The sequence below is a fragment of the Gymnoscopelus microlampas genome (assembly GCF_963454915.1).
Source record: "Gymnoscopelus microlampas genome assembly, chromosome: 22".
Lineage (NCBI taxonomy): Eukaryota > Metazoa > Chordata > Actinopteri > Myctophiformes > Myctophidae > Gymnoscopelus > Gymnoscopelus microlampas.
This window is the reverse complement of record NC_139959.1, coordinates 36,675,592-36,703,564: the sequence shown is the minus strand read 5'-3', so window position 1 is coordinate 36,703,564 and position 27,973 is coordinate 36,675,592. Positions and strand designations below refer to the sequence as shown.

Sequence of the window (27,973 nt, the reverse complement as noted above, 5' to 3'; positions counted from 1 at the left end):
TTTTTCTTCTTCTCTCGTGTTTTTTGGCAGTTACCGCCACCAGCTGGACTGGATTGTGAACTGGACATGTACAGTAAACCAATAAATAAAAATAAAACTCTATTGACTAACTGGGTTTCTCTTGTGTATCTAATGATGTTATCGTATACTTTCCCTGCTGCTTTCCCTAAGAGACCTGACAGTGTTAAATCATGATGTTTCCCCTTTTCCAACTCCAGATATAATTGATTCCTCTCACTGTTGTACTTCCCACATTGGAGAAGTACATGTTCTACTGTTTCTTGTTCGTCACACTCTGTACATTTCCCTGTCGGGTGCTTCCCTATTCTATGTAGTGAATCATTCAGCCCTGTATGTCCTATTCTCAACCGTGTGATGATACTCTCCTCCTTCCTCTTCCAGCCCACCGCCCTCTCAGTACCGACCCGCTTTTGGATGTTGTACATGTGTCTTCCAACCTCCCCCTCATCCCAGTATTCCTGCCACATAGTGGGGCGGCGTGTCACGATATATCAGCCTAATCGTTCCCTTTTGTGATTAAAGCGCCAAATTTGGCAGAAGTGTTGATTGATATATTGGGAACAAAACTGGATATTGGGCCATCACAAATTCTCACGCTGGTGGGCGTGGCAGCCATTTTTCAAAATGGCCACCAGTGGTTGATCAAATCTTTCTAGTTTTTGTCCTACTAGGCCGAAATGTTGCTCAAGTATGTGAGTATGAAGGTGTGTGGGTGTGTTCATGTTAATTGCCTAAAAGGGGGCGTTGCAATGGGAGTTGCCTAGATAACAACAACATTTGGGAGAATTGTTCAAATGGTGATACAAGCGGGACATTTGGTACAAATCATCTTTGGAGATCACGCTTCGATTTAGGAAACCGGGCCACTCATAAATCAAAGATGGCAGCCATTTTTTTTAAAGATGGCCACCAAAAGACTGTTTTTTCATTTCTGCATATCTTTACCTATTATTTGAGGTCAATTACCAAATCACCTATTAGCACAACAGGAGTTACCATTTACAGTGACGGTGCCAGCGTATGAGTAGCACATAGACTGTAAAAATGTATGGACAAAGTGACGCCATTGGTTTCTACAGACCGTAAATGAAGCCGATTGTTCAGGAATTTCAAATCCGCTATCTTTCTATATCGCGTCATATCCTGCGCAACCGGAAAGAATGCTATTGGTTGGGTAGCTTGTCAATCAAATCATCCCGCCCCTCCTACAGCATACCCTACTTTATCATCAATTTAAAAATAAATGGGACCATCATTTCCCAAAACGCATATCATGGTGACTGAAAGAAGACTTTAAACTAGCGACAAAAACCCACCCACTTGAATGGAGAAAAAATCTTTCTGACATCAGCAGGGGTAAAACAGCAAACCTACTGGCCATTCATATGAACTTTTACTTCCTATTTAGACTCTATTTCAAAGCAGGAAGCTGGGCCCTTGGAGCCTGCAGTACTCAAGCATGGCTTGAGTATGGCTTGAGTACTAGGAGCTGGTGTTAGGTGTGAAGATGAAGAAGAAGAACAATGCTGTGTGGAGCTCAGGGAGGAGATAAGAAAGGCAGCCAGAGAGAAAGTAGGGAGGAGTACAAAGCGATGAGGGGTAAGGCAGAGAGAAAGGTGGTGAGGGTTAAGGAAAAGAGTATGAGTAATTGTATGAAAGGTTGGACACCAAGGAGGGAGAAAAGGACCTGCACATTTTTGGCTAGACAGAGGCACTGAGATGGGAAGGATGAGCAACAGGTTAAGGTGATAAAGGATGGATGGAAATGTTCTAGCAACCAAAGACAGTGTGTTGAGAAGATGGAAGGAGCACTTTGAGGAAACAGATGGAGGAAAGTGTCAGGAGTTTTATTTTAACAGAAGTATACCAGTGAGAGGGAAGATGTATAAGACGGGAGGGGTACCAGCCATGGGTGTTCACTCTCCATTCCGACATCTCACCACTCCGACTAGTGGCTTCCGCGTGCGGTTAGGGTTAGGGTTAGGTATAGGGTTCGTCAACGTCGGAAAGGCGACATGTCGGAAAGGAGAAATGCACCCCCAGCCATGATGCTGTACGGCTTGGAAACGGTGGCACTGACGAAAAGACAGGAGGTGGAGGTGGCAGAATTGAGGATGCTACGATTCTCATTAGGAGTGACTTACAAATAAATGGTAACTCCTGTTTGAAAATGTTCAAAAACATACTATGGGAGTGCTATTTGGTGATCTGGTGATTGACTTCAAATGATTATAGGCTAAGATATGCAAAAATGCAAAAACTCATTTTGGCGGCCATCTTGAAAAAAGGTTGCCATCTTTGATTTAAGAGTGGCCTGGTTTCCTAAATCGAAGCGTGATCTCCAAAGATGATTTGTACCAAATTTCCCACTTGTATCACCATTTGAACAATTCTCCCAAAATATTGCTGTTATCTAGGCCACTCCCATTGCAACGCCCCCTTTTAGACAATTAGCATGAACACACCCACACACCTTCATACTCACATACTTGAGCAACATTTCGGCCTAGTAGGACAAAAAATAGGAAGATTTGATCAACCGCTGGTGGCCATTTTGAAAAATGGCTGCCACGCCCACCAGGGTGAGAATTTGCGATGGCCCAATATCCAGATTTGTTCCCAATGTATCAATCAACACCTCTACCAAATTTGGCGCTTTAATCACAAAAGGGAACGATTGCCGTGCTACGCCGCCCCACTAACACTGACTGTGTATAAGCCCTGATCATTGGTTTAACTTCACTCTTACTTAATGGTACCTTCATGTCTGTCTAAATCTTAGTGTTTGTTTGGCCAGGCTGTCTGCATGCTCATTTCCCTCCACACCAGCATGAGCTGGGACCCACAGGAATTGTGTTGTTATTCCTTTCTTTTCTGCTCTAAACAAAATCATATATATTTCATTTATAAGGTCCATTCGGCATGCAGATCTCCCTGATCTTACGCTCTCTAATGCTGAGAAGCTATCCGACGCTATGACTGTGTTGTTTATTGCTTTTTCTTCTATCCATTGTAAGGCTATGATTATCGCCACCAACTCTGTTGTATATACAGACACATGGTATGTTAGTCTTCTCCTGATATTTACCTTGCTTACTGGGATGTGCACAGCTGACCCTGCACACCCTGATACAGGGTCTTTGGAGCCATCTGTATATAAGAACACTGAGTCTGGATACTGCTGCTCACAATGTCTGGACTGTGCACCCCACTGGAGTAAACTTTGGCTTGCTCTTTATCGCCTGCTGTACCCCAAGGTCAACACACGGCCATGTATAAATAGCCAGGGAGGTATGGGAGGGATTGTCACTGTGGGACTGTACAGTGTGTTCCGTGAGCAGAAATAACGGAGCAGAAATAAGACTTCCGGTTGACGTTCTCTTCAGAATAAGAGTACCCTCTAGAGTAAAAAGAAACCATACTCCAGTCTTTTAAAAAACATAAAAATCTTATTTTGAAGGCAGCCGGAAACCTTATTTCTGCTAGCTGATCTACAAGCTCACAATGCATCGCATTGCAAGATTCGCAACGCAATTGTGAGCTTGTAGATCGGCTATTTTCAAATGGTCGAAATGTATATAGGACTGATTGAACTTGAAGTGGTTAATTTATGTTTTGTAATAATAATCAAAATCCACAAAGTAACTAGTTGTAACTAAAGTGTTCAAATAATTGTAGTGGAGTAGAAGTACAAATACTGAAAATAGAAAATACTCCAGTAAAGTAAAAGTAAAAAATACCTCCAAAGTACTTGAGTAAATGTTTTTAGTTACTTTACACCAGTGCTTGTATGCTCTCCTTGATGTGGACATTTAATACATTGTACAATGTGTAGAATGAATCAGAAGCATTTGCAGGGATAGTCAGCATCATGTCACATAATGATTTATTGTCATGTCTTTAATAGCAGTAGCTACAATATTCAACAGAGGGTTAAGTAGAACACATCCAAAGCCAAGGTTTCATTCAACAGATTCACTGGGCCAAAAAAGAAAATAAGATTGTTGACGACACAAAATAAGACTTGATATGGATGTATTTTTAGTCTTTGCACAGTCAAAAACATTCATTTTCTTTGCTCAGGTCCCATATGGAACTGACAATGACAAAGGCAATATTGAAAAAGTAAAAATTGTAATGATTTTCAAACTATTAAGACATGCAGCTTACTTCGTTCAAAATCACTGCTTTTTGCATTCAAACTTTGCTCAAAGTTAACCCCTTTATCCACAAACAAATATGTACACCACGGCCTATGGCAGGGAGAATTTAAGGGCTCCCCCTTTTAAGAGACAGGCTTGATAGAAGGCTTGACAGAGTATATTGAGTAATACAGCAATGGCTATACAGGAGTGGCAACTGCAACTTTTACAGACCTAAAAGAAGTTGAGATGTGGCTAAGAGATTCTGATGAATACACATACACTGCTGAAGATTCATATCATGACAACAAAATCACCATTAGTTTGTACTCGCCATCAGTGTCATCGGTTGGAGGAAAAATCTACCCAAATAGTAATAAGTCTTCGTCTATCAAAGTTAAAAATCAACTAACAAGAAAACCTACTAAAGCTGAGAAATAATTAAATATGGTTACCAATATATTACATTTTAATGTTTTGGAGTGCAAACTTTAAGTTGATCTCTCATTTCAAGGACTTTCAATTCAAAAGGTTCTCTTTGGGCCCTGCTCCATTTGGAATGATGTGCTGCTGTGGAGTCCTGAACACATTCAACGTATCAAAGATTAGTTTTTATTTATTTTAAACTTCTAAAGTTAAACATAATTGGAAACGGCTAAATATTTAAGAACAATAATACTTTTTTCTCTGATCATTCAACAAGCAACTAAATGACAAACTATAAATCTTTAATTAATTTTGGGTTGATTTTCCCTTTTAAGACACCCACAGACATGTATAGAACATCAAACAATCCCATCAAATTCAATTCATTGCTTTCACAGTCTTTAGAAGGCATTGATATAAGGTTAAAAATAGGTTTGTCAATAATATGAGCAATAACAATATGGTCATTTTCACTATTAAGTTTAATATATCACATTGTAACAACCCTTTCACATTTTATATCACCTTTTCCTCACATTTTACATGAGTCTCGTTAGTTCACAGACATGTTATGGTGGCTTCCAATTGTTTTAGATCATTGTAAAGAGCTGTGGTTCTTAAAATTGTTTGCAATGCTGAATCATTCATCCCCTGATAAAATCCAAATATCATAATGGAAACAACACAATTTTGTGTTATCCTTTTAACATTATTGTATAACTGTACCCCTGTACCTTTTGCAAAACGGTTAATATAGTATTCAATCAATCAATCGATATAAAGTTTCAATATACAGTAGCTGCAGCTCATAATAGATACTGTATTTTACTCAATGTAAAGCCTAATTCATACTTTGTTGTACAACGGTGTTGCTCAGCGAAAATAACTTGTGTTGAACATAACGCCTGTTTGCTTGAAAATGGGTTGTTTTCGGAGAGCGAGACAGTCATGCAAGAAAGTATAAGCTAGGCTTATAGCTTCATCTTCACATTCACACAGGCCAAACTTTGTGCGTTCATAGAAAATAGAAGGAAAGAAAAACATTAACAACGCATTTGTTGAAATTAGAAATCTAAAAGTCTGCCTGGAGGAGTGCTAAGTCTAATTTATACCTCGCACACACAGAGAGAGATACTTGAAACTATTTTTGGCAATGCGTCGTGTTTTTCACTTGAGTTGACAACCAGTTTATCTTCAGCAAACTACTAACATGACTGTGCAACAAAGTATAAATTAGCCATTTACTCTGAATCACCAAGGTTCTCTACAACGCCTTTTGTTTTTTTCAATTGGGTACTTTTGTCCCATGTAGGTTGCCATCCCAGGCACTTTTACAAGTCTTTGGCTTTCAGAACACTTTCACAGGGTAAACCCTTTAAGAGCACTACAGGCTTGAAGACAGGCATCCTCTCACTGCTCAATGTGTATGCAACTGTGAGAAGTAGCCTTTGACCAAAGTGTGCTACAGTCCGTTATTCTGCAGGTTATTATGAGAATGAAAACAAAAAATAAACAGGTCGATGTTCCTGTGGCTCACAGTAAAGTAGAAATAAATAAGTGGACCGAATGTTTTGTGTTGTATGTTTTAGCATTACCAGTGCATGTTGGATGGATTCTGAAAAAGAAAGAGAAAACGTTTCTAAGAACGTAATAAACTATTTATTAGGGCTAATATACAATAATTTATTTTTGATGGAAGATTTAGAAATTCTTGTATCTGCTGACATTTTAACAATCAAATTGAAGTGCAATGTAGAAACGCATGTGTAATACAAATGTCCTTTCAAGAAAGATAAAAACATAACTTTTTTTTTGTGTTTGTAATGTGAATGAAAAAGAAATAATCAACGGTGAATAGTGGCATTATGGACCAAATTTGTCAAGACAGCTTAAGGCATGATAGCCCTTTTTTAGGCGGGGGAGGTGGGTTGTCAATATCACCCACTGCATTGTGGGGGATAGCTGAACACAGCCATGATGCCTGCAGTTCAACCAGAGGTGCCTCTGGTTCCTTCCTCAGTCCGTGGCCTTTAACCTCCATCTATAGGATGATTTAGTGACAATCAAGGCCAAGCATCCTTCTACGTGTGTCCCCCCTTATCCCCCCCCCCCCCCAGGGCCCGCTCAAGCTGATCCAGGCTGCTTGCTCTCCCTTTTCTCTCTCTTGCTCTGCTGTGAGTGGTCAATGGGCGCTAGGCGGGCCCCCTCAACTCTCTGCGGGCCAGCTGCTGTAAGTGACCCCCTCCTCATTGTGTGGTCCCAGAGGCCTGCGCTCTGACCCGGTGTTTGCACATGGCATCTTCCAGGAACCCAGCCAGCTTCTCAAAGTCCTCCTATGACAGGAGGACACAGGTATACACCGGTTCACACTTGTGTTTGTCCCTTCAACAGCTTTCAGAACACTCACCTCTCACTCTTTAACCACTTAAAAGGGATAGTTCACCCCCCAAAATTTTTTTTTCTTCCTATGGAGTAGTCAGTCACCCCCTGGAGACTTGAATTCATGGATATTTTTTCGTTTTTGTCGCATTCCTAAGCCAATAATTCGATGACCAGCGGACCGGTAGGCAGCGGTTCCGGTAGGATACACAAAGACTCTTTGAGTCTCCTACCGGAAGTGCTGCCGGTCATCAAATTATTGGCTTAGGAATGCGACAAAAAATAAGAAATATCCATGAATTCAAGTCTCCATGGGGTGACTACTCGATAAAAAAAGTCATTTTGAGGGTGAACTATCCCTTTAAGCCCCATTTGCTTCATCATACATTGATAGAATAGCAAAAAATAGCAGATCTACAAGCTCACGGCACTTTGTAGATCTGCTATTTTTGAAATTTGGGCTTTTAAACACATTGCCCAAAATAGGGATGCCGGGTTGAAAGTGGTTAAGAGTGCTCAATTTCATTATCATGCAATTTGCTGCTCCAATATAAATAAGAGTACTTGTGAAATGATAAAAAAATCTGTTGGCATGTACCTCAGTTATAAAGGCGTAGTGAACCAGTTCACTGGCAAGGTCTTTAGAGCTGTCAGCTGAAAGTAAAAAAAATAACTACTTCAGTTATGGGAACAGGACATATTGAAAATGAACAAAGAGAATGTCTTTTTAAAGTTTGTTATCTAGAGTATAATGATCCGTGGCTGTCAACTGACTTGGAAGGATGTCACAGGTAAGTTGTCGATGGAGTTTGTCATCCATCTTCAGAAACAGAGAGAGCTAGGGAGAGAAAAAAGAATATGCTTTGTTATATTATGTTTATCTTTACGTGATGATGATATGTTTTATCACCATATCCGAGTGTGGAACTCACATGAGTTTTGGTCCCATCTTCATTTGATTCCAAGTTACAGTGCATCTGAACAACCTGCGAGTTCAGACAGAAACCTTTTCAACGTGATGTTAAGAACTGCACAGAGGTGTCATTTCAGAAAAAAAAACTAGGGGGTGGAGAAAAAAAAGCCATATTCAAAGGGATAGTACACACCCAAAAACACTTTTTTCTATCGATTACACACCCCATGAAGCCTTGAATTCATGGAGATTGTTTTTGTCGCATTCCTAAGCCAATAATTTGGTGACAAAAACAAAAAAATCCATGAATTCAAGACTTCATGGAGTGTGTAATCGATAGAAAAAAAGTATTTTTGGGTGTCTCATCGCTTGGTAAAAGAAAGTTCTTTGTGCTCGTTCTGTCTTGCCTATAAAAAAAGAGCACAAAGAATGTAGATGGACAGGTGTGGATTGAGATGCACTCAGTGCTGATGTAAAATCTGATTATTCAGCAGAAAATAACTGAATTTCAGGTTAAATATGAACACTAGGGGGCGGCAACTGTCTATATTATTCAGGTTTAACGCTAAACCTAACCTCTGGAAGAATGGACATACACTCAACAACATTTCCCAACATGTCTTCTCTCTCTCAGAGACACTGACCTTCCTGGTCTCAGTTTCTTGGGGCTCAGGCGTGGGGGACTTCACCGCCTCGACGTGCTCCTGAGACAGCGATAGGGACCGGGGGGCGTGTAGCCGGGTGGAGGCGAAATTCATTAAGGGGTAAATCCCGTTCCTGAGGAGGATGATAAGATTGGAACTACTGTCAGAGTAGTGTGTCACACATTACGTTCAGTGCTAATAATAATAATAATAATAATAATAATAATTATAGCTCAGATTTATATAGCGCTTTTTCTAAGTACCCAAAGTCACTTTACACTCAACCAACTCCATGAAGAAAAAGAAAACAATAAAAGACAAGTGCTAGATTAAAATAATAAAAAGGTTAAGCATGGGTTGGGAAGTCTTAACTAGACCTCAGCTGGGAAAAGCTATCCTGGAGAGGTGGGTTTTGAGTGTTTCCATGTCTGCTTATTAGAAGCGATTTTAGGCTTGTTTTTCTGTAAATATTGTAAAATATAAATATTGTAGATACTGGTAGTTACGTTTTTGTTGTTCATAAGTGTAGTTGCTTATTTGGGCTTGCTTCCTAATGTAGTTTAAACATTCGTAATGGGTCCAGGGACCTATTTTAGTGCTTATTTTATTCACTGTATGACCTATATATGGTTCAAGAGTTATAGGCCAAACAAGAAGCGGCCTATCATAGCGCCACCATGAAGGCGAAACGCTTGGGGTATTTTGGGGTTCCTTGACCAACTGGGAATGTCTGTGCAAACCTTCCCGCCGATCGAGATGAGCTGCTCACAGACGGGATGCAAAAACAGACAGACAGACGCACAGACAGATGGACAGGGGCAAAAACATAATCTCTGGCCTTCGGCCGTCCGGCCTGGCAGAGTTAATAAATAATAAAAACGCACTTACTTGACGTCCTCGAGGAACTTGTCCAGCTCCAGAGGCGACACGTGAGAATATCTGTAGGATATTGGGAGAGAATCCGTGAGGCTTGTATTTGACACATTATAGACAGACCATAGAGCACCGAAGTCTGACATCACAGCCTCTAGAGGGCGCTGTCCCCCTGGGTCACGGCGTCATTTTTTGTATTGGAATTCCCATAGAAGAATCTTAGATCATATCATATAAGAACTGTGTTCCAAAAATAAACAAATCACGCCATCGATTTTATTCATATGGATATGAAGCATAAACCGACGGTGAAAAAGTACTCACTTATCCAAAGAGTAAGAATATTATTTTTTCTCACGAACACGTTATCAAATCTAACTCAATGTCATAAACGACACAGTCACGTACCTGACAAAAGTCTCCAGGGTGGTTTGTTTATTTTTGGAACACAGACTCGATCTAAGATTAGCCTATGGGATTTCCAATACAAAAAATAACGGCACCCGTGACCAGCGTTGCCAGGGGTAGTGGGAGTGACGTCAGGACTTCAGTACTCTATTTGACACATTCACAGGGTGGTTTCAAACAAGAAAATGTGTTAAATGTATTTTTTTACTTAAGCTGGGCTCCTGGCCTGTCGTCGTGCTTGATCTCTGCCATGACAGCGTTGTAGTCAAAGGACTTGGTCATCTCCTCAACACAGTTCTCAGGAAGCAGGTCTGTAGAGGTGAGAGAGAGCATGTCAGAACCCAGAAGCCAGACATACAACACCACTTGTCAGAGACAAATGCAATATTATCATTTTAGAACACAGTGTGTCCCGGGCCCGATATTAAATATCGTGTCTGCGGCTAACGTAGCGGTTATTAAAGGTTTCATGACATCAACTTTATTTTTTGGAACCTCTATTACTCTATTACACACAAAAAAAAATGAACTTTGAACATTCAGTGGATTTTCTGTGGTCTGCGGTTTTCTGAATTGTGCTCAGAAAAGTGCTGTGATTGGCCCGTGGACTTTCACGTCATAGTCTATTAACTCATTAACTGCCATGGACGAGTTAATTCGTCAAATTCTGCTATGGCTCAGCCTGCCAATTACTGCTCCATTCACTTCCATGTTAACTTATTACTTACAAATGCTGTATCTCGGCTCCTGTGTACTTTCTTTTACTATGTATTTTTGGTCGAGACATGCTATTTTCAAAGGCGGACAACAAATGTCAACGAGGTCGCCATGACCTCGTTGACATTCGTGAAACCACACAGTGAAACACTCAGTGACTAGCAACCATCAGGGTATCGATCATACTGGAGATAAATATTCTGTGACTATTGAAAAGGTAAGAAAATCTCTGGCAGTGGGTGAGTGTTTTAATGTATACACTCTGGCAGTTATAGAGTTACTGAGTAACCAGAGTGCTGGACTGGTTGATAGGCGTCAGAGCTCTGGTAGAGCAACCACACGAGCATCAACTCATGGTGATTGTATTGTACCTAAAAGCAAAAACACCTTCGGGCAGTCTGCCTTCTCAGTAAAGGGGGTAAACCTCTGGAACTCTTTGCCTACGGTTCTAAAACTAGAGACGGATGGTAATGTGTTTAACAGAGAACTCAAATTATGGTTGAAATCAAATCAAATATGCTCACACGTTTAGTTGCTGATTGGTTATCTGAATGATTATGTCTTCTTTTGTTTGGTTAATGTATTGGGTCTAAATATTGATTTTGATTATGCTAATTATTAGTGCACGTATGTATGTGTGCATGTGCATGTGCATGTATATATGTATATACATGTATAGATAGATATATATATCATAATTTTTTTGTACTTGATTGGGTTTTAGATTGGTATTATTGTATTTTAGAAAAGCTTCCTGTGGACAGGTGTTGAAAATTAGCACTCGTGCTATATACACTGTAAACAATGCATCTGGTTTTGTCCAATGTAATTGTGATGTCCATATCAAATAAATAAAACATAAAAACATAAGAAGAAAAAGGACTGAATCACACACCTTCTAAGTGAATACGCCTAATACAAACTGCACTGTATTAATATGGTTATTTAAGCAAACCGACTCCAGCGTCTGGTGACTCTTACTCTTTCTTGTCTCTCTATTTTTACCTGTACCCGTTTATCCTGTATTTTATGCTTACGTTTATTGGTGCTGTGAGTGACACCTGAACTTCCCCATAGGGATCAGTAAAGGACTGCCTGCCTGCCTGCCTGCCTGCCTGCCTGCCTGCCTGTCTGTCTGTCTGCCTGCCACAAGCTTTCCTTAATCCATAAACAACGTGGGACTTAACTTTGAACCTCTTAGGGGGAAATGTAATGTACGGTATGCGTTGATACAAATTGATCAATCAATATTTACCTAGTCACTATAAGCTGCACTCGGCTCTTGTTACTGATATTTGTGTGTGTGTGTGTGTGTGTGTGTGTGTGTGTGTGTGTGTGTGTGTGTGTGTGTGTGTGTGTGTGTGTGTGTGTGTGTGTGTGTGTGTGTGTGTGTGTGTGTGTGTGTGTGTGTGTGTGTGTAACAGATGTGACTATTGTTAGCAGACTGACTCAGTTGGAACTTGTTTCTAGGTCACTGGTTTCATCTACACTTGCCTGAGTAGTTAAAGGTAAAGCTTATTTCAAGGCGGTGCCAAGTAACTGCCAACACATAGTTTCTATCCAAAGAGTATTATTGCCAAAACAATATGAATAAACACCACTAATATGTTAATCATTGGTAAGTGGGCCATGGCAACTGAGGTGTGTGCGGTTAAATCATGCACTCTGTGTAGAGACAACAACCAGGGGGAAATTAGCCTCTGGCATCGTGCATTATTTTTTAATAACCGCACAGCTTAGATCATTGATTATCTCTGACATATGTGCAGTAGCATACTGCTGTCAAGGGCTATTAATTAACACGAGTTGAAGAGTTGACACCATTGTGGCACGCTGGGAGGCAAAGTGTTTTGATTGATTTGATTGAATACTTTATTTAGAAGTTTGCAGAGAAAAAGCTTTATGAAATGTCGACTAAAACCATGACGAAAGATTTTCGTCGACAACCTTTTTTCACTGACGAAAACAAAATGGAAATTAAGCTATTGTGACTAAAACTAAGACTAAATATATTGACATTTTATGTTTGGTTGCGCTCGGGTGTTGCACTCTGAAAATAGCAGATCTACAAGCATGCAAACAAGTGTAAAATCTGCCATTCCGACGCCATCAAGGCACCGCCAAAATACATTTCAGTCAACTAAATCAACTGTATATTTAGTCGACTAAAATCTTGCGATATTTAGTCGACTAAAACTAGACAAAAACTAAATGGAATTTTATTCAATTTCACTATGGCTAAAACTAAATCAAAAGTTTGCCAACATGGCTGGGAGGTGAGAAACTTACACTGGTTGTTAATGAAACAGTGGGCCGCTAGAAGCTTCAGAGAGTGGACCTCAAACAGCACGCGGTGGAACAGAAGGTCATGAGCGGTGGGACGCTGCTTGGCATCTTGACGTACACACGACTGTGTGAACTCCTATAGGACGACACACAAGGACTCTCATTATAATCCATATGTTACGTCGCACGACGGTGTCACTTGTCGACAAGAAGAGATTTTCAACTACAGATTAAAGGAGTAGTTCACCCAAAAAATTGCATATTTTCTATAACATTTTTTGAGTTTTGTTTGGGGGGAGATTTCTTAGTTTTTGTTGCATTCCTAAGCCAATAATTTGATGACCGGCGGTGTCTCCTACAGTAAATCATTGGCTTAGGAATGCGACAAAAACAAAGAAATCTCCATGAATTCAAGGCTTCACGGGGTGTGTAATTGATATAAACAATATTTTTTTTGGGTGACCTACTCCAACTCCATTAATAAATTAGGCACCAGAGCCAGTGGTTAGTTGAGAATACACAGTAAACAAGTAAATTCAACTATGAAAGTGAAGATTTTTGAACCCTGAGTGCTTAAGTTAATAACACAACGAAAGGCGTTCTACAGAATAGTTAAGGTTGTGTTTTTCTCCCGTTTTTTCCCCCTCGTTTGTTTATTGGATTTTGACAGAAGCATTCATTGCATACATATCAACAACATATATCACTGCATTGCCTCATATATAGCCCAATTAAGAAAAAACTGTTACAAGACAAGTTTGTTTTTGTCCCCCCCCCCCAAATGAAAACACAAAGGACAAGAGTCTTACAAGACAAGCAAGAAAAAAAAAAAAAAACAGCAATACACAAAACCAAAAACAGGAACTTAAACAAAAAAATCACATCAGTCAGCTGAACCATACAGAACTAAGCCTGTGTTTTGAAGCTGTGCTAGCCTTGTCTATATATAGACTCACTTTCATGAGAGGATCGTCCAGGGACTGCCCTGCGTTGGTGATAGCCTCCTTGGACACAGCAGTGTCTCCGTTAGCCTGGATCTCTAATACCGCCATCTAGTTAAGACACAAATAATAAATAAAGTTACAATATTTCAAAAATTATAAACCACGTGTTTATAAACATATGTGGAGGTACTTCTGTGGTATACTGGCAGCAGTGTGCACAAGACATGTAGTCGGACTAGTGGTTTGCGAGATTAGCTCCGGACACACAGACCCTCTTCTAGACCAGTGATTCCCAAACTGTGGGGGGTCCCCAAATTATTTTGGGGGGTTCCAAGATGATTAGCTTAATGTGCAACATTGTTTTCTCACTCAACAGTAAACAAATCAACATACAGTATAAGTGTATACAAGGTATCTGCACATTTATAAAGTGACAATTTAATGAACTTTTAAAGACCTTTTTAATACCAAATAGGCCAAATAGTCAAATATCACGTAAGAAAGAGGCAAACGTTGTGAAAATAGCTACAAGTTCACAACGCCTTGCGGCTATTTTCACAATATTTATCTGTGGAACCGAGTCACACTAAATGTAATGCCTACAATTCCAAGTGCTTGTCAGGGTGGGGGGTCCCCAGTTCAAATATGATTATTTTGGGGGGTCCCCAGTTCTAATATGATTATTTTGGGGGGTCCCCAGTTCTAATATGATTGTTTTTTAGGGCCTGAAAAGGTTGAGAACCTCTATTCTAGACGGCTATGCTTTGACTGCAAAGCCACGCTTGTTTTGCCACGCCTTGGTGGCAAAACTAATATTTTTGTTAATATTAATTAACTATATGTACACACACAAAGGAATGATGAGAATAGGTACAAAGCACATAGTATGTTCCTCTCACCTCTAGAGCACAGATCCCGAAGGAGAAGATGTCAATGGCATAATCATCATCAGCAACTAGTGACACAAACACAGAGATTACATCCATGTGTTGTTGAGTATGTTTTAGATTACATCCATGTGTTGTTGAGTATGTTTTAGATTACATCCATGTGTTGTTGAGTATGTTTTAGATTACATCCATGTGCTGTTGAGTATGTTTTAGATTACATCCATGTGTTGTTGAGTATGTTTTAGATTACATCCATGTGTTGTTGAGTATGTTTTAGATTACATCCATGTGTTGTTGAGTATGTTTTAGATTACATCCATGTGTTGTTGAGTATGTTTTAGATTACATCCATGTGTTGTTGAATATGTTTTAGATTACATCCATGTGTTGTTGAGTATGTTTTAGATTACATCCATGTGTTGTTGAGTATGTTTTAGATTACATCCATGTGTTGTTGAGTATGTTTTAGATTACATCCATGAGTTGTTGAGTATGTTTTAGATTACATCCATGTGTTGTTGAGTATTTTTTAGATTACATCCATGTGTTGTTGAGTATTTTTTAGATTACATCCATGTGTTGTTGAGTATGTTTTAGATTACATCCATGTGTTGTTGAGTATGTTTTAGATTACATCCATGTGTTGTTGAGTATGTTTTAGATTACATCCATGTGTTGTTGAGTATGTTTTAGGTTACATCCATGAGTTGTTGAGTGTGTTTTAGATTACATCCATGTGTTGTTGACTACGTTTTAGGTTAGATTACATCCATGAGTTGTTGAGTATGTTGAGTATGTTTTAGGTTAGATTACATCCATGAGTTATTGAGTATGTTGAGTATGTTTTAGGTTAGATTACATCCATGTGTTGTTGAGTATGTTTTAGATTACATCATGTGTTGTTGACTATGTTTTAGGTTAGATTACATCCATGTGTTGTTGAGTATGTTTTAGATTACATCATGTGTTGTTGACTATGTTTTAGGTTAGATTACATCATGTGTTGTTGACTATGTTTTAGGTTAGATTACATCCATGTGTTGTTGAGTATGTTTTAGATTACATCATGTGTTGTTGACTATGTTTTAGGTTAGATTACATCCATGAGTTGCTGAGTATGTTGAGTATGTTTTAGGTTAGATTACAGTACATCCAGGATTGCGTTGGTCATGAGACGGGCTAACACGCCGTGCAACCACTGCTTTGAGCAGGAGCACGCGCACGCAGATGCATAGATTTAAACAACATTAAAATCACACCTCAACACAGTTAACAAAGGCTGCCGGTTGTCACACCAGCATGAACTAACACAGGATTAAAATAGGAATGAGCCTAGATGCATATCAATTGTCCATTGTGTGACCTGTAGTGTAGGTGTTAAGCGACGTGCGCGTGACGTCATTAAAATAGAGTGCAACCGCTTTCACCAACGCAACCCTGAGTACATCCATGTCTTATTGAGTTTGTGAAGTGTGTCTCCACACACTGCAGAATGCAGATAAAGAACACTTAGGACAGATCTGATTCATATCAAGCTGCATTAATTAACTAATTCCCTCCCGCCCGTCTGTTTGGGTGAATTATGTTTCGACTGGACATGGAACAGTTATTAAAGGCACTTCTTTGTTTTGATAAAGCTCCTGTGCTTTGATTTTAATCCAGACAAGAAGTGCCGTTAATAACGGTTCTGTTGAGCCTCCCACTCATATTTTCATATGGGCTGTGTAAGGAGTCTGTCACCCGATTAACGGCAGAGAGCAAGGTCCTATTTTCATTTAGATTTAGAACGTTTTAAACACATCTCACACATTTCCTATTCTTGTCTGAACTTATTCCTGTGTTTTAATGAAATGTGTGGTCAAAATGTTCTACACTTCATCAATAAATTGCACTGTCGGCACTGTATGCGGATAATCATAATTCTCTTTTTGGTACAAATATTTTTTTTAATATCCTGGACTCCATCTACAATTAAACCCTGTAAAGTCCAGAGTCACACCTAATCACACTTACATCCATACTCCGGTGGGAAGAAGTGGAGGTGCCTCTGGTTTTCTCTGTATTGCCGTCCTTTAACGTGGACGTCTGGGAACACCGAGCACACTGGGAGACAGCGGAGAGAGAGACAGGGACAATATCACAGACAAGCACACATATAGTAGTGGAAAATGGTAATTACAATAGAACTTACTTGTATATTACATAATGAGAAAATTCAATATGACATGGACAATTCAAGCAAGTTTTATGACCTATGGCAGCCATTTTTAGATCATCTTGCTCAAATGTCACACTGAACCTACTTAGTTAGTTGTATGCCATCCACTTTCAACATACACTTAATTATCTAGCAGTGTAACCCAGTGTAATGACTATGAAAATACGCCCTGTTTTTCTTTCCTTTTTTTGGTCTTTATGTTCTTTTTTCTTCTTTTTTTAATCCTTTATGTCGGTCTTATTTTTTGAAAAATTAATATAAGTATTATAAAGAGAAAATAGTAGATCTACAAGCTGTGACCTTGTAGATCTATTTTCATCCAGAGACACAGTCATATGAGGAACCATAAATTAGGCATTAGAGAATCACTTTCACCTCCTCTCACATCTAACGCTATACTTGTCATAAATAAATCATCTAGTAGGACAGTGAGGTCAGATGAATAAATGATATAGGCCTTACCGTTGACAAACAGCCGGTGCCATACTGTGGGAAGAAATAACAGCAGCCTTTAGGTTTGATGGGAATTCTGTTTCATATTATATAATGTTATTATTATCTTTGCTGAGACGACACGTTCATGCACAGCACAGCTAGTATGTAATGCAAACGCTAGATAAACTGGAGCTCTTTAGAATCCAACAATTCCAGGCTAGAGCTAGCCTGGTAAAAAAACATCCCGGTCGCGGAATTCACATTTAATTTTGTCTTCACCATAGAAATGAAACGTGAATACCACGACCGGGACGGTTTACCAAGCTAGACTAGAGCCCTAGAATAAGGATAGAATAAGGAACCTTTTGAAAGGAAGAGACGTGCTAGACGCCGGAGATGCGCCATGACACTCGTGGGTGGCAAACCTCGCACCGGAAGTTGGATGAAATACATTGCAGTAGAATGAGAGCCGGCTGGACCAGCTCATGAACAAAACATTATTTCTGAACGATTGCGACCGTTGTTATATAATCGGTTCAGGAATATAAAAGAGGATACATCACAGGTTGTTTTATAATCACTTGCTTTTCGATGTGCACTGTACATCATTTTATTGAGGCATATAAAGATTGAGGTATCTTTTCTGTCTCTATCGCGAGATTTCGCTGCCAAACAGGAAATGGTAGACAGTCGCGATACTTGGCACGTTCAGAAACGTACTTTGTTCTCTTTAGATACCTCTATAAAATTATACAGTGTACACATCGAAAGACAAAGAAAAAAAAAGTGTGATATGTCTTCTTTTATTTACCTGAGCCGAGTATTTTATAAAAGGTCTCAATCGTTCAAAAATAGTGTTCGTTCATAAGCTGTCTGGCCGGCTCTCATGTTATGTTATTTCAACTTCCGCTGTGAGTCTGCCACCCAGTGCCACGAACCTGCCGGCTGGAATTGCAGGGCAGAGAAAATAACGTTGGCGTCCCTTCCTTAAAAAAGAGATTCCTCGCCCTAGAACAGGAAGAATGTTTGAGTGGCCACACTGGAGAGTGCAGTAACGCAGAGTGTCCTTGTAGGGTCAGACCTGAGCCGATCTTGATGAGGCCGTTGTGCTGGATGAAGATGGTGTCACAGGTCAGGTTGCCGTGGATTATAGGCGGGTCACACGAGTGTAGATAACTGCCAACACATGAGAAAGCATTGATTGAAGAGAGAGCAACATATCATTTGAAATAAAAAAGGAAGAGAAGATCCGAACACACAAGAAATTGTGGAGGAGAGGAAGTAAAAAGTTAAAACTAAGTTTATTCTATAAAAATTGTTTTTCGACCAGTTCACAGTCTTCATCAAGACGAGAACTGAAGACCTAAAATTAATAATATAACATAATAATATATAATATTGAAGGTGTTTTTAATTTTAAGTAGTTATAGAGGACAATTATATACATGTATTAAGGCATGTAAGGGATCCTTTTTAACCCATTAAAACCATCTGTGTCATTTTCGATTTTTGCGTTGGCTATTAAAAAATAGCAGATATACAAGCTCACAGCGCGTCACTTCGTGCCGCACCGCGAGCTCGTACAGCTGCTTTTTTTAACATTTTTGAAAAATCTTGAAAGGGTGAGAACTACTGATTTAGAAGGCATTTATAGAATCTGCCTCAGGTCTTAATGGGTTTAAAGTCCTGTTTAGTGAGATAAATCACATTCCAGTCATTATACCTGAGAGCTGAGAGGATCTGGGTACACCATCGTTTCCAAGCCTGGAACACAGAGGAACAGAAGTACTCTCACACACACGTGGATTTATCACATACACACAAAGAGATTATTCAAAAGAAAAACATCGGCCCGGACCGCTGGCGTAGCGGTCCAGGCACCTAGGCTCAGTGTAGCCTGACAGCGCGTCGCGGGTTCGAGTCCCTATCCCCACAGCCTTTGCTGATTGCCACTCCCCATCTCTCTTCCTGTCAGACTAGTGTCCTATCAATAAAGGCAAGAAAGCCCATAAATGTAAAGAAAAAAAAGAACATCTAAATTATATCCATGAAAGCTTGTTTAGTAATGGCAACATCCTCAATTAATTGTGCACTTTCTAAAATGTCATGTAAAAGCTATGTATTTGAATAAGAACTGCATTAGAACTTTACACTGTAGAGCAGGGGTCTTCAACAGTTTTTTTTTTACATGAACCACTTGAACCCTAGCATCCCTATTGTGAGGAGAACTTTAGCACTGCGAGGCATTGTGACTTGTGAGCTTGTAGATCGGCTATTTCTGGCGAAGAGGTTTGGTGTAGTGGGTAAAAAAAAGAGCAGACCAAGAACAGGTTTTCTAAGTATTGAGGGTTTAAGTGGTAAACTATCTGAAAATACACATTAACATGAATCCAACACAATGCTAGTGCTACACAACAAGTCTATGAAGCAATCTATGAAATCTATGAACAAGTTTAATCTGCAACACAATTTTATGCACTATGTAGTGGTGGGGGGGGGGGGGGCTTTCTGCTTCATCTCTCTCTCTCTCTCTCTCTCTCTCAGCTAAGGGGTCCTTGGACTGAAAAACGTTGAAGACCCCTGATGTAGAGATACAGACAGGAACTAAAAGGCAGACAGAGAGGTCACCATGTGGCTGGTTTCTAATCCACAACGTATTACACACGGCATGATGAGCCTTTGCCGGACGGCTGGGCCGCCACGATGCCGACGCTACGTCACGTCTAATCCCACTGCACATGTGGGTCTGAATTCTAATGAGGGCTGCAGTACCCTGAGCGTCCAGCTGCAGCAGGATTGAGCAGCAGACCACTCACTCACTCACTCACTCACTCACACTCACACACACACACACACACACACACACACACACACACACACACACACACACTCACTCACATACAGATCACAGGACTGATATGACTGAATAAGGATGCCGGCGTCTCTCTGGGCAGCAGCGTTGAAGAAAAACTGACCTTGACATTCATGGTCTTGTGATTCTTCTTTGTTTTCTTCAGAAACTGCTTCAGGCTGCCAGAGGACATGTACTCTGTAATGAATATGACCTGTAGGAAAGCAGACAACACACTATTAATCCTTTTGATTCAGGAGTGTGTGTGTGTGTGTGTGTGTGTGTGTGTGTGTGTGTGTGTGTGTGTGTGTGTGTGTGTGTGTTTGTGCGTGTGTCCTTAAAGCCATTAAACTTTGGCTATTTGAAAATAGCCGATCCGTGTGTGTGTGTGTGTGTGTGTGTGTGTGTGTGTGTGTGTGTGTGTGTGTGCGTGCGTACGTGCGTACGTGCGTGCGTGCGTGCGTGCTTGCTTGCGTGTACCCAGTAAAAGTGTACATTTTAAAATAACACTGGAATTTACTGGGTATGTGTGTCTTTGCATGTATAGGTTTACAGCCTGTGTGTAAAAGAGAGAAAAAACAGAAACAGTAAGAGAGGAGAAAGAAAGAAAGAAAGAAAGAGAGAGAGAGGAACAATAAAAACATACCCGTGCATTGCCGTCCCTCTTGTCTAGCCAGTATTTGTGGAACTTGACGATGTTGGTGTGTTCAACCTGCATTAGGTTCTCAAACATGTTCTTAATGTTTTCCTGAAAGACAAAACGGGAAAAAAACGACAACATTTGGGTATCAAACTTCCATCAAATCCGTGTGTGGTATTTATATCTTTGCTTCAGTTTCTGAACCTCTTGAGATCATCAACTTTCCATGTCTCAACTTACCCACAGCCCCATGTCTCTCTCACACACACACACACACACACACACACACACACACACACACACACACACACACACACACACACACACACACACACACACACACACACACACACACACACACACACACACACACACACACACACACACACAGTTTGTCTACTGTCAGAGAGAGCATAAAACATATTCCATTTAACTTTCAAATATCTTTTAAATATAATTAACATGAATATTACTTACTACCTCTGCTATCAATAGTACTTATTTGTCAATGTTTTTTGCTGCTTTTACACACACACACACACACACACACACACACACACACACACACACACACACACACACACACACACACACACACACACACACACACACACACACACACACACACACACATTAATTTATCATAATTACCACCAAAGGTGATATTTTGAGTGTCTAGTTCTTCCTCAGTCTGTCTCAGGACGATGTTTTGTCGAGCCCCGTGGATTTGATTGTTTGGGTTTGCAATACATGCCTTTAAAAACTTTCACGCACGCACACACACACATTTATATTATCGGCTTTTATCCAAGGCGCTATATAACAGTGCAATACATTCACCCCATCACACACACATTCACACACCGATGCCGGAGGAAACCATGCAAGGCACCAACCTGCTCATCGTGAGCAATTAGGGGTTCAGTGTCTTGCTCAAGGACACTTCGACACTAACTCAGGGGGAGCCCGGGATCAAACTGAGAACCTTCTGTTTCCCCAAGCGGCCGCTCTCTTTCTACCTCCTGAGCCACTGCCTATAATAGTGTCTGTAGGTTAATAAGATTGAATACAATACCTCCTGTGCTTTGAAGACCTTCTTGTCAGAGAAGACCACCTCGTTCCAGACCACCTCCACCCCTTCCTCTGTGTCCATGGCCAAGAAAGCACTCTCCACACCGGGGACATTGCCTTGGCTGAGCTGCAAGGGGCAGAAGAACAGAAAACATGCATTACGATTAGACCCACCGTAATGCTTATATATCAACAGTAGACGCCAAATATAAAGGTGCTTAATCCATTAAGACCAGGAACGGATCTGTGTAACCACTTTAACCATTATTTTATACTTTGGCTATTCAAAAATAGCAACCTCATCAGCTTTTTAAAAAAAATCTTTGAATATATATATATATATTTTTTTTTAAGCGAACATTTTTAACTCATATTTGCTTCCGGGGGTCCATGGAACAAAATATTTTGAGATGGGGGGGTCCTTGGACAAGTACATATCATTTTGGGTGGTCCTTGACATGAAAAAGGTACAGCAACATACATTAAAAAAAAAAATGTTAGGATTCAGAAGACATTTGTAGAATCCCCAGAAGCAAAGATTTGAGTTACAAATGTTTGCTTTAGAAGATATATATATTCAAAGATTTGCGAACATTTTCAGGATTTATAAAAAAGGAATAGCAGATCTACAAGCTCATAACGCGGCACTCGGTGCCGCTTTATGAGCTTGTAGATCTGCTATTTTTGAATAGCCAAAGAAATCTTAAAATGACACAGATGCGTTCCCCGGGTTTGAATGGGTTAATCTTCTTGACACAACCGGTGGGCATACCATAATAACAATGTCTGAACAACAGGCAACAACAGAGCCCACAACAAGAGCGTTACAAGGACAATAGCAACATAACTCTGTCAATAAACTGTGATTGTACAGTAAAAGGAAATGGATAGGGGTCTGCCAAGGATAGACAGGATGCCAGGGTCGAGCGCTATGTGCCGCCCGGAGCAGCCAAGGTAAACGGGAACAGGGGTAAATAAAGGAGTCCATGTCCAAGGCCAGGTTCCACTCTTGGCATTACATGACACTCACAGCAAGTCACAATATACTGTACACTACGCTGTGACCCAGAGGCCCTGCACTCCCCCTGTGGGGACAAACACAAGAGGCCACAGAATGTGCCCCGTCAATCATCGCCTCTGGCGGGATTAATGGACTGTGACATCAAAGTCCACGGGCCAATCACAACCCTTTTCTGAGCCTAATTATTCAGAAATCCCCAGATCACCGAAAATCCATTGAATGTTCTAAGTTCCGTTTCTTTGGATATAATTGAGGTCAGAAAACCTAAAAAAAAAAAGCCCTGAAAAAATAAATACATTTGAGAAATGTGATGTCATGAAACTTTTAAAGGTAGCGTATTATGTTTTGGTTCAAACAAAACTTTGTTTATGTTAAAGGTTAAAGCACTAATATTCTGAAAGTAATCATTGCTATAGACTAGAGCGTTTGTTCAGTAAGATTGGTCTCCCTGTCTTTCCAGCTCTTTAATAAACAGAAAATTTAAATTTCAAGTAGGTGACAAAATTGTTATAGTGTTCCTAGTTCCAATTTTGTCTGCATGCTCATAACCTGACAATGCATTTTCTGTTCATTAAAGAGCTGGAGAGACATGGAGACTCCTGTTACTGAGCACTCTATACAGCAATATAGAGCACTTATTTTAACCAAAGAAAATCACTTACCCTACCTTTAAATATGTCTGTGGGTTTTATAAATATTTACCAATGAAAAGCATTAACAAGAGCTTGAGACTAGTAAATAATAACTACAATGGATCCATTTGTTCTTTTTTTCCTTTCCTGAAAAGTAACCGCTTTGGACATTACAAGGTTTTTCCACCCGACGATATGTCACAAAGTAACCTGCCAGGGTCCAACAAACCTCGCTTTTTGCAACCAATTAAGCACCTGACAGGTTTCATTACTGAGATCCATGCCTGACGGCGAGGCTGTTGCACTACCGCACAATACAACACAACACACGACACGACACGACACGACACGACACGACACGACACGACACGACACGACACGACACGACACAAGACAACACGACACGACAAGACAACACGACACAAGACAACACGACACAAGACAACACGACACAAGACGACACGACACAAGACGACACGACACAACAAGACAACACGACACAAGACAACACGACACAAGACAACACGACACGACCACACGACACAAGACAACACGACACAAGACAACACGACACAAGACAACACGACACAAGACAACACGACAGGACTACAGGAAACTGTGTAACCTTCACCTCACCAAATCTGACCTAAGCACAGGTACACGATGAGTAACTATCACACATACTGTGGCTGAAGTGATTATGAATCATGTAGATGTCATCTGGCACCTGTGTACCGTTTGTCCCAATGCTGAAATGCTTGTCTCTGATAAGAGCACGACCGATGCAAAACCTTTGGATCGGTGCCGATCCCAAGGTGGCATCGAAGAAACTCTTAGACGGAATAATTAAAAAAATAATCAGCAACGCTGTCGTCTGAGGTTCAGTAACGGCAAGCTTGAGCGTGCCAGAAAAAGGGCCAGCCGACATCTAGAATGACCCTGTCGAGGGGCACTCAAAAATGCACACCACATGCTCTAAAGCAGCCTGACAGCGAGTCGCGGGTTCGATTCCCAAGGCCAACGGCCTTGCTGCATGTTACTCCCTGTCTCTATCTCTCCCCGTTTCCTGTCACACTCTACTGTACTGAATCTGAATAAAGGCCCAGAAGAATTATGAATAAGAATACGCAGGACTACGCTTGAAATGTGCAACTGAACTACATCTGGCAATGACTGTGTAACTAAATGACAGACTAAATCAGTGTGCCTGTCGTAACCGTAAACCTCTGGCTATATTAAGTGGTGGCGATGTAGTGGCACAGACAGGAGTTGAAGTACCATTGCTCCTGCTCGACAGCGCCCTGTACGACAGAGAGAGAGAGAAGGCATATCTGTTAGCAGCTGAGAAATAGCCTGTGCCTGTGACACATATATATATATTTTTGCAATGGCAGATTCTCGTCTGGAACCAGGCTAAGCTGAGAAACAGGACAAAACCGGGGAGCATTATTATTCCTTCTAAGAGGTTTCTTCAATGCCACCTCCATGTCGAACCTGATCGGCAGCTGGTTGACTTCTTTCAAGAGTGGTATATTTGTGTTTTCAGGATGACGTTCATAATAATGAGTTATTTGGACTCAGAGACGACACTTTCTCCTGTCAGTTTGAGCTGCACAACTCAAGTGGATTAGAAGTGGACGTTTTGTGTGACGGTTTTGGCCGAGGGGCAGGGTTGCCAGATCTGCTTATTATAATTTCCTCGTAAAGATTTCATTTGAAAATAGCAGATCTACAAGCTCACAACGCGTCACATCGCGACGCGTTGTGAGCTTGTAGATCTGCTATTTTCAAATAGCTGATGTATGTGTTAAAGTGCTCATGTGGCCCATAGCCACTTCTTTTGGGCTGGTTTTCCTTAGACCTAGTTGCTTGTTTCTCTCACAGAATCTGGCAACACTGGCCGAGGGGCCATCCTTTTACCACCTATCCGTACAGAATATCTACAGTAAGCACATTCAGGACGGTGCGGGATACAACTACTGTAGATTCAAACAAAGTGCTCTACACCTACGCCCGATCGTTCATCCATCCAGTGCCATTATAAGTCTGGTGCGACCATCCGGGTAATTGCAGACCCATTACCCCTTGGCTCGGCTTTCCCGCACTGGCAACATCCTGTTCATTCAGGTGTCGGCTATCTAACTACAATTCTAAAAACTAACTAAAACTACTAGCTGGTGCAGGACCCCAGGATTTTGGTGGCCCTAAGCAGGATTGTTTGTGGCCTCAAAACACTCCCAGCACAACCACCAAATCACACACACTCCTCTGCATTTCTAATACTAATATATTACTTTTAAGTATAGTATCAGCTGTTGATCCTCCAAACATTTATTTAAGTACAGTGCTCAAGTGCACTTACTGTGACTATATCCACCACTGCCGGTTTGAACATTTTTAACAGGCTTATAAGTCTCACTGTCTCACCTGTCATTTGAGTCACAGACAGTCTGTCAGTCACAGTAAGGGTCCAGGCTAATTCAGACTAGAGTTCAGGTAGAACATAGGATCACACTTTTTGATTGCATGCGAGTTTGGCCTTTCTTCCTGCTCCTGCAGAAACCATAGAAGACAGAGTACATCAGCTTCTCCTCTTCTTGCCCAATTTACTTCCCTATGAGTCATCTCCTCAGCTCCCTCTGTCTAGTTGCCAGGAAGGTGTAAGAGCAGACATCTTCATTGGAAATGACTAAAGCCGATCTGCTATCACCAGAGATGACCGAACAGGAGTCATTGGACGGAAGAAGGAAAGGCCAAGCTTTCTCAATAAGTGTGATGAACCACTCTGAGGTGGGAATGTTCACAGGTTTCTCAATTAGTCTGAACAATGTATGTGACTGAATTTAAATTGGTATTATTATAATCCAAGAGTATACACAGAGAACAGAACATCCACCAAACTAATTGATGGGACCAACTGTGTTTTCAGTTTATGGGGGATACGGGGAGTGCTTTATTTTGTTTCACTCAACATCGCTGCATACTTCCTCATTGACTGATGCTGCATTTTAGTGAGGCTTTTGGCATTCGGTGTCTGAAACCTGTTTTCAGTGAGTGATAGTCTGAAAACATATTTGAAAAGGGTTACACAAATCTTTTCTTCTGGGGGGTCCTTGGCACAAAACATTTTCAGATGGGGATTTAGATTTGCAGAGATTTCTTTGGCTATTCAAAAATAGCAGACATACAAGCTCATAACGAGCTTGTTGATCTGCTATTTTTGAAAAAAAAAATCATGAAATGTAACTCAAATCTTTGCTTCTGAGCGGTCCCTGGAACAAAATATTTTACAAATGTTCTCAATCTTCGCACTAAAAAATATATATTCAAAATTTTGCACACATTTTCATGATTTTTCAAAAATAGCAGATCTACATGTTCACAGGTTTCTCAATTAGTCTGAACAATTTCTGTGACTATGACAGGGTCCCAGACCCCCCTAGTGGTTGTGCAACTGCATAAACTGCTTATCGCAGTGGCGTATGTACAGGGCTAATTAGATAGCATTTGGGACACTAAATTATACTATAACTACAGTTAGTAGACTACAACTACAGTGAGTACACTACTTAGCCGACACTGAACCCCATGCTGAGTCTCACAGCAGTGATGTCACCAGTGTGCCCTGGTTGTGCTTTGACATCACTCTCTATATAAAAAAAGAATGTCAGCTAATTGTCATTGATTACAACACTGTAATGTAGATCAAAAGACTAGCCCTTGGACTACTCGGGTAGAAACTTAATTTCTGATCGAATTATGACAGCAAACTGTGTATTTTAGTCGAAAATGACCGCCATCTTGAAAACTAGAAGCCATATTGAAATGTTATTGACACCATTGAATTTGTCACGTTAAAATGCATACTAAATGATGAAAATATAGTATTACACTGAAAAACATTTGACGCAAAAATGCCCTCTTGAAAAATGGCCGCCATCTTGAATTCTTGTGGTGGCTAACAACAGGCTTTTCTGAAAAAGTGAAACGATTGTGTCACTAATCTGCTGCAATAAACTATTTACATATTGCAGTGCAGGGACCGGGAACAACCACCACAGAAGAACTAATGCTGCGTTCACACGGGCAGATACGAAAATACACAGCATATCTGTCACTCTGTCGCTTTGTGGCTTTGTGTCTGTGTTGCTCAACACAGCCATTGACGCCCGGCGCTTCGCTGTGTCATCGGAGCTACAGTTGTAGTTTTGTATCTTTGTATCGTGGAAGTTGAACCCAGCTCAACTTGAATTTGTATCTTTGTATCTTTTCTGTAGCAGCTACAAACGTCGGATGTAGCTTTGCATCTTCATGTCGCTGGCTTCCATTGAAAACTAACGGTAGCCTGTATCTTTGTATCTGCCAGTATGAACGACGCAGCATTAGACAAGCCACAAAAAGGAGCCGAATCCATGCAAAGAAGCACCTTTGTTAGCACCTCCGACTCCAACACACCCGGCTG

The 27,973-nt window shown here is 40.6% G+C and overlaps 1 protein-coding gene across 2 annotated transcripts in view; it reads right to left on the bottom strand.

The window, feature by feature from the left end:
- Positions 1–3,880: 3,880 nt before the first annotated feature.
- The window catches only part of LOC311038783 (nuclear receptor-binding protein 2-like), an 86,264-nt gene continuing 62,171 nt past the window's right edge, over positions 3,881–27,973 (bottom strand). Inside the window, exons 2-18 of one of the 2 annotated variants that reach the window (XM_084048381.1) lie at positions 21,863–21,985; positions 20,794–20,895; positions 20,272–20,361; positions 19,020–19,060; positions 18,378–18,472; positions 17,324–17,347; positions 16,657–16,746; positions 14,653–14,708; positions 13,766–13,861; positions 12,813–12,945; positions 10,015–10,117; positions 9,414–9,464; positions 8,526–8,658; positions 7,901–7,954; positions 7,743–7,806; positions 7,567–7,622; positions 3,881–6,922 (exon numbers count right to left, since the gene is read on the bottom strand). In XM_084048381.1, the coding sequence (XP_083904507.1) occupies positions 6,836–6,922; positions 7,567–7,622; positions 7,743–7,806; positions 7,901–7,954; positions 8,526–8,658; positions 9,414–9,464; positions 10,015–10,117; positions 12,813–12,945; positions 13,766–13,861; positions 14,653–14,708; positions 16,657–16,746; positions 17,324–17,347; positions 18,378–18,472; positions 19,020–19,060; positions 20,272–20,361; positions 20,794–20,895; positions 21,863–21,985 (1,398 nt within the window). In that variant the 3' untranslated portion in view covers positions 3,881–6,835. The remainder of the gene's footprint in view (positions 6,923–7,566; positions 7,623–7,742; positions 7,807–7,900; positions 7,955–8,525; positions 8,659–9,413; positions 9,465–10,014; positions 10,118–12,812; positions 12,946–13,765; positions 13,862–14,652; positions 14,709–16,656; positions 16,747–17,323; positions 17,348–18,377; positions 18,473–19,019; positions 19,061–20,271; positions 20,362–20,793; positions 20,896–21,862; positions 21,986–27,973) is intronic. The other variant, XM_084048382.1, reaches the window with a different exon arrangement.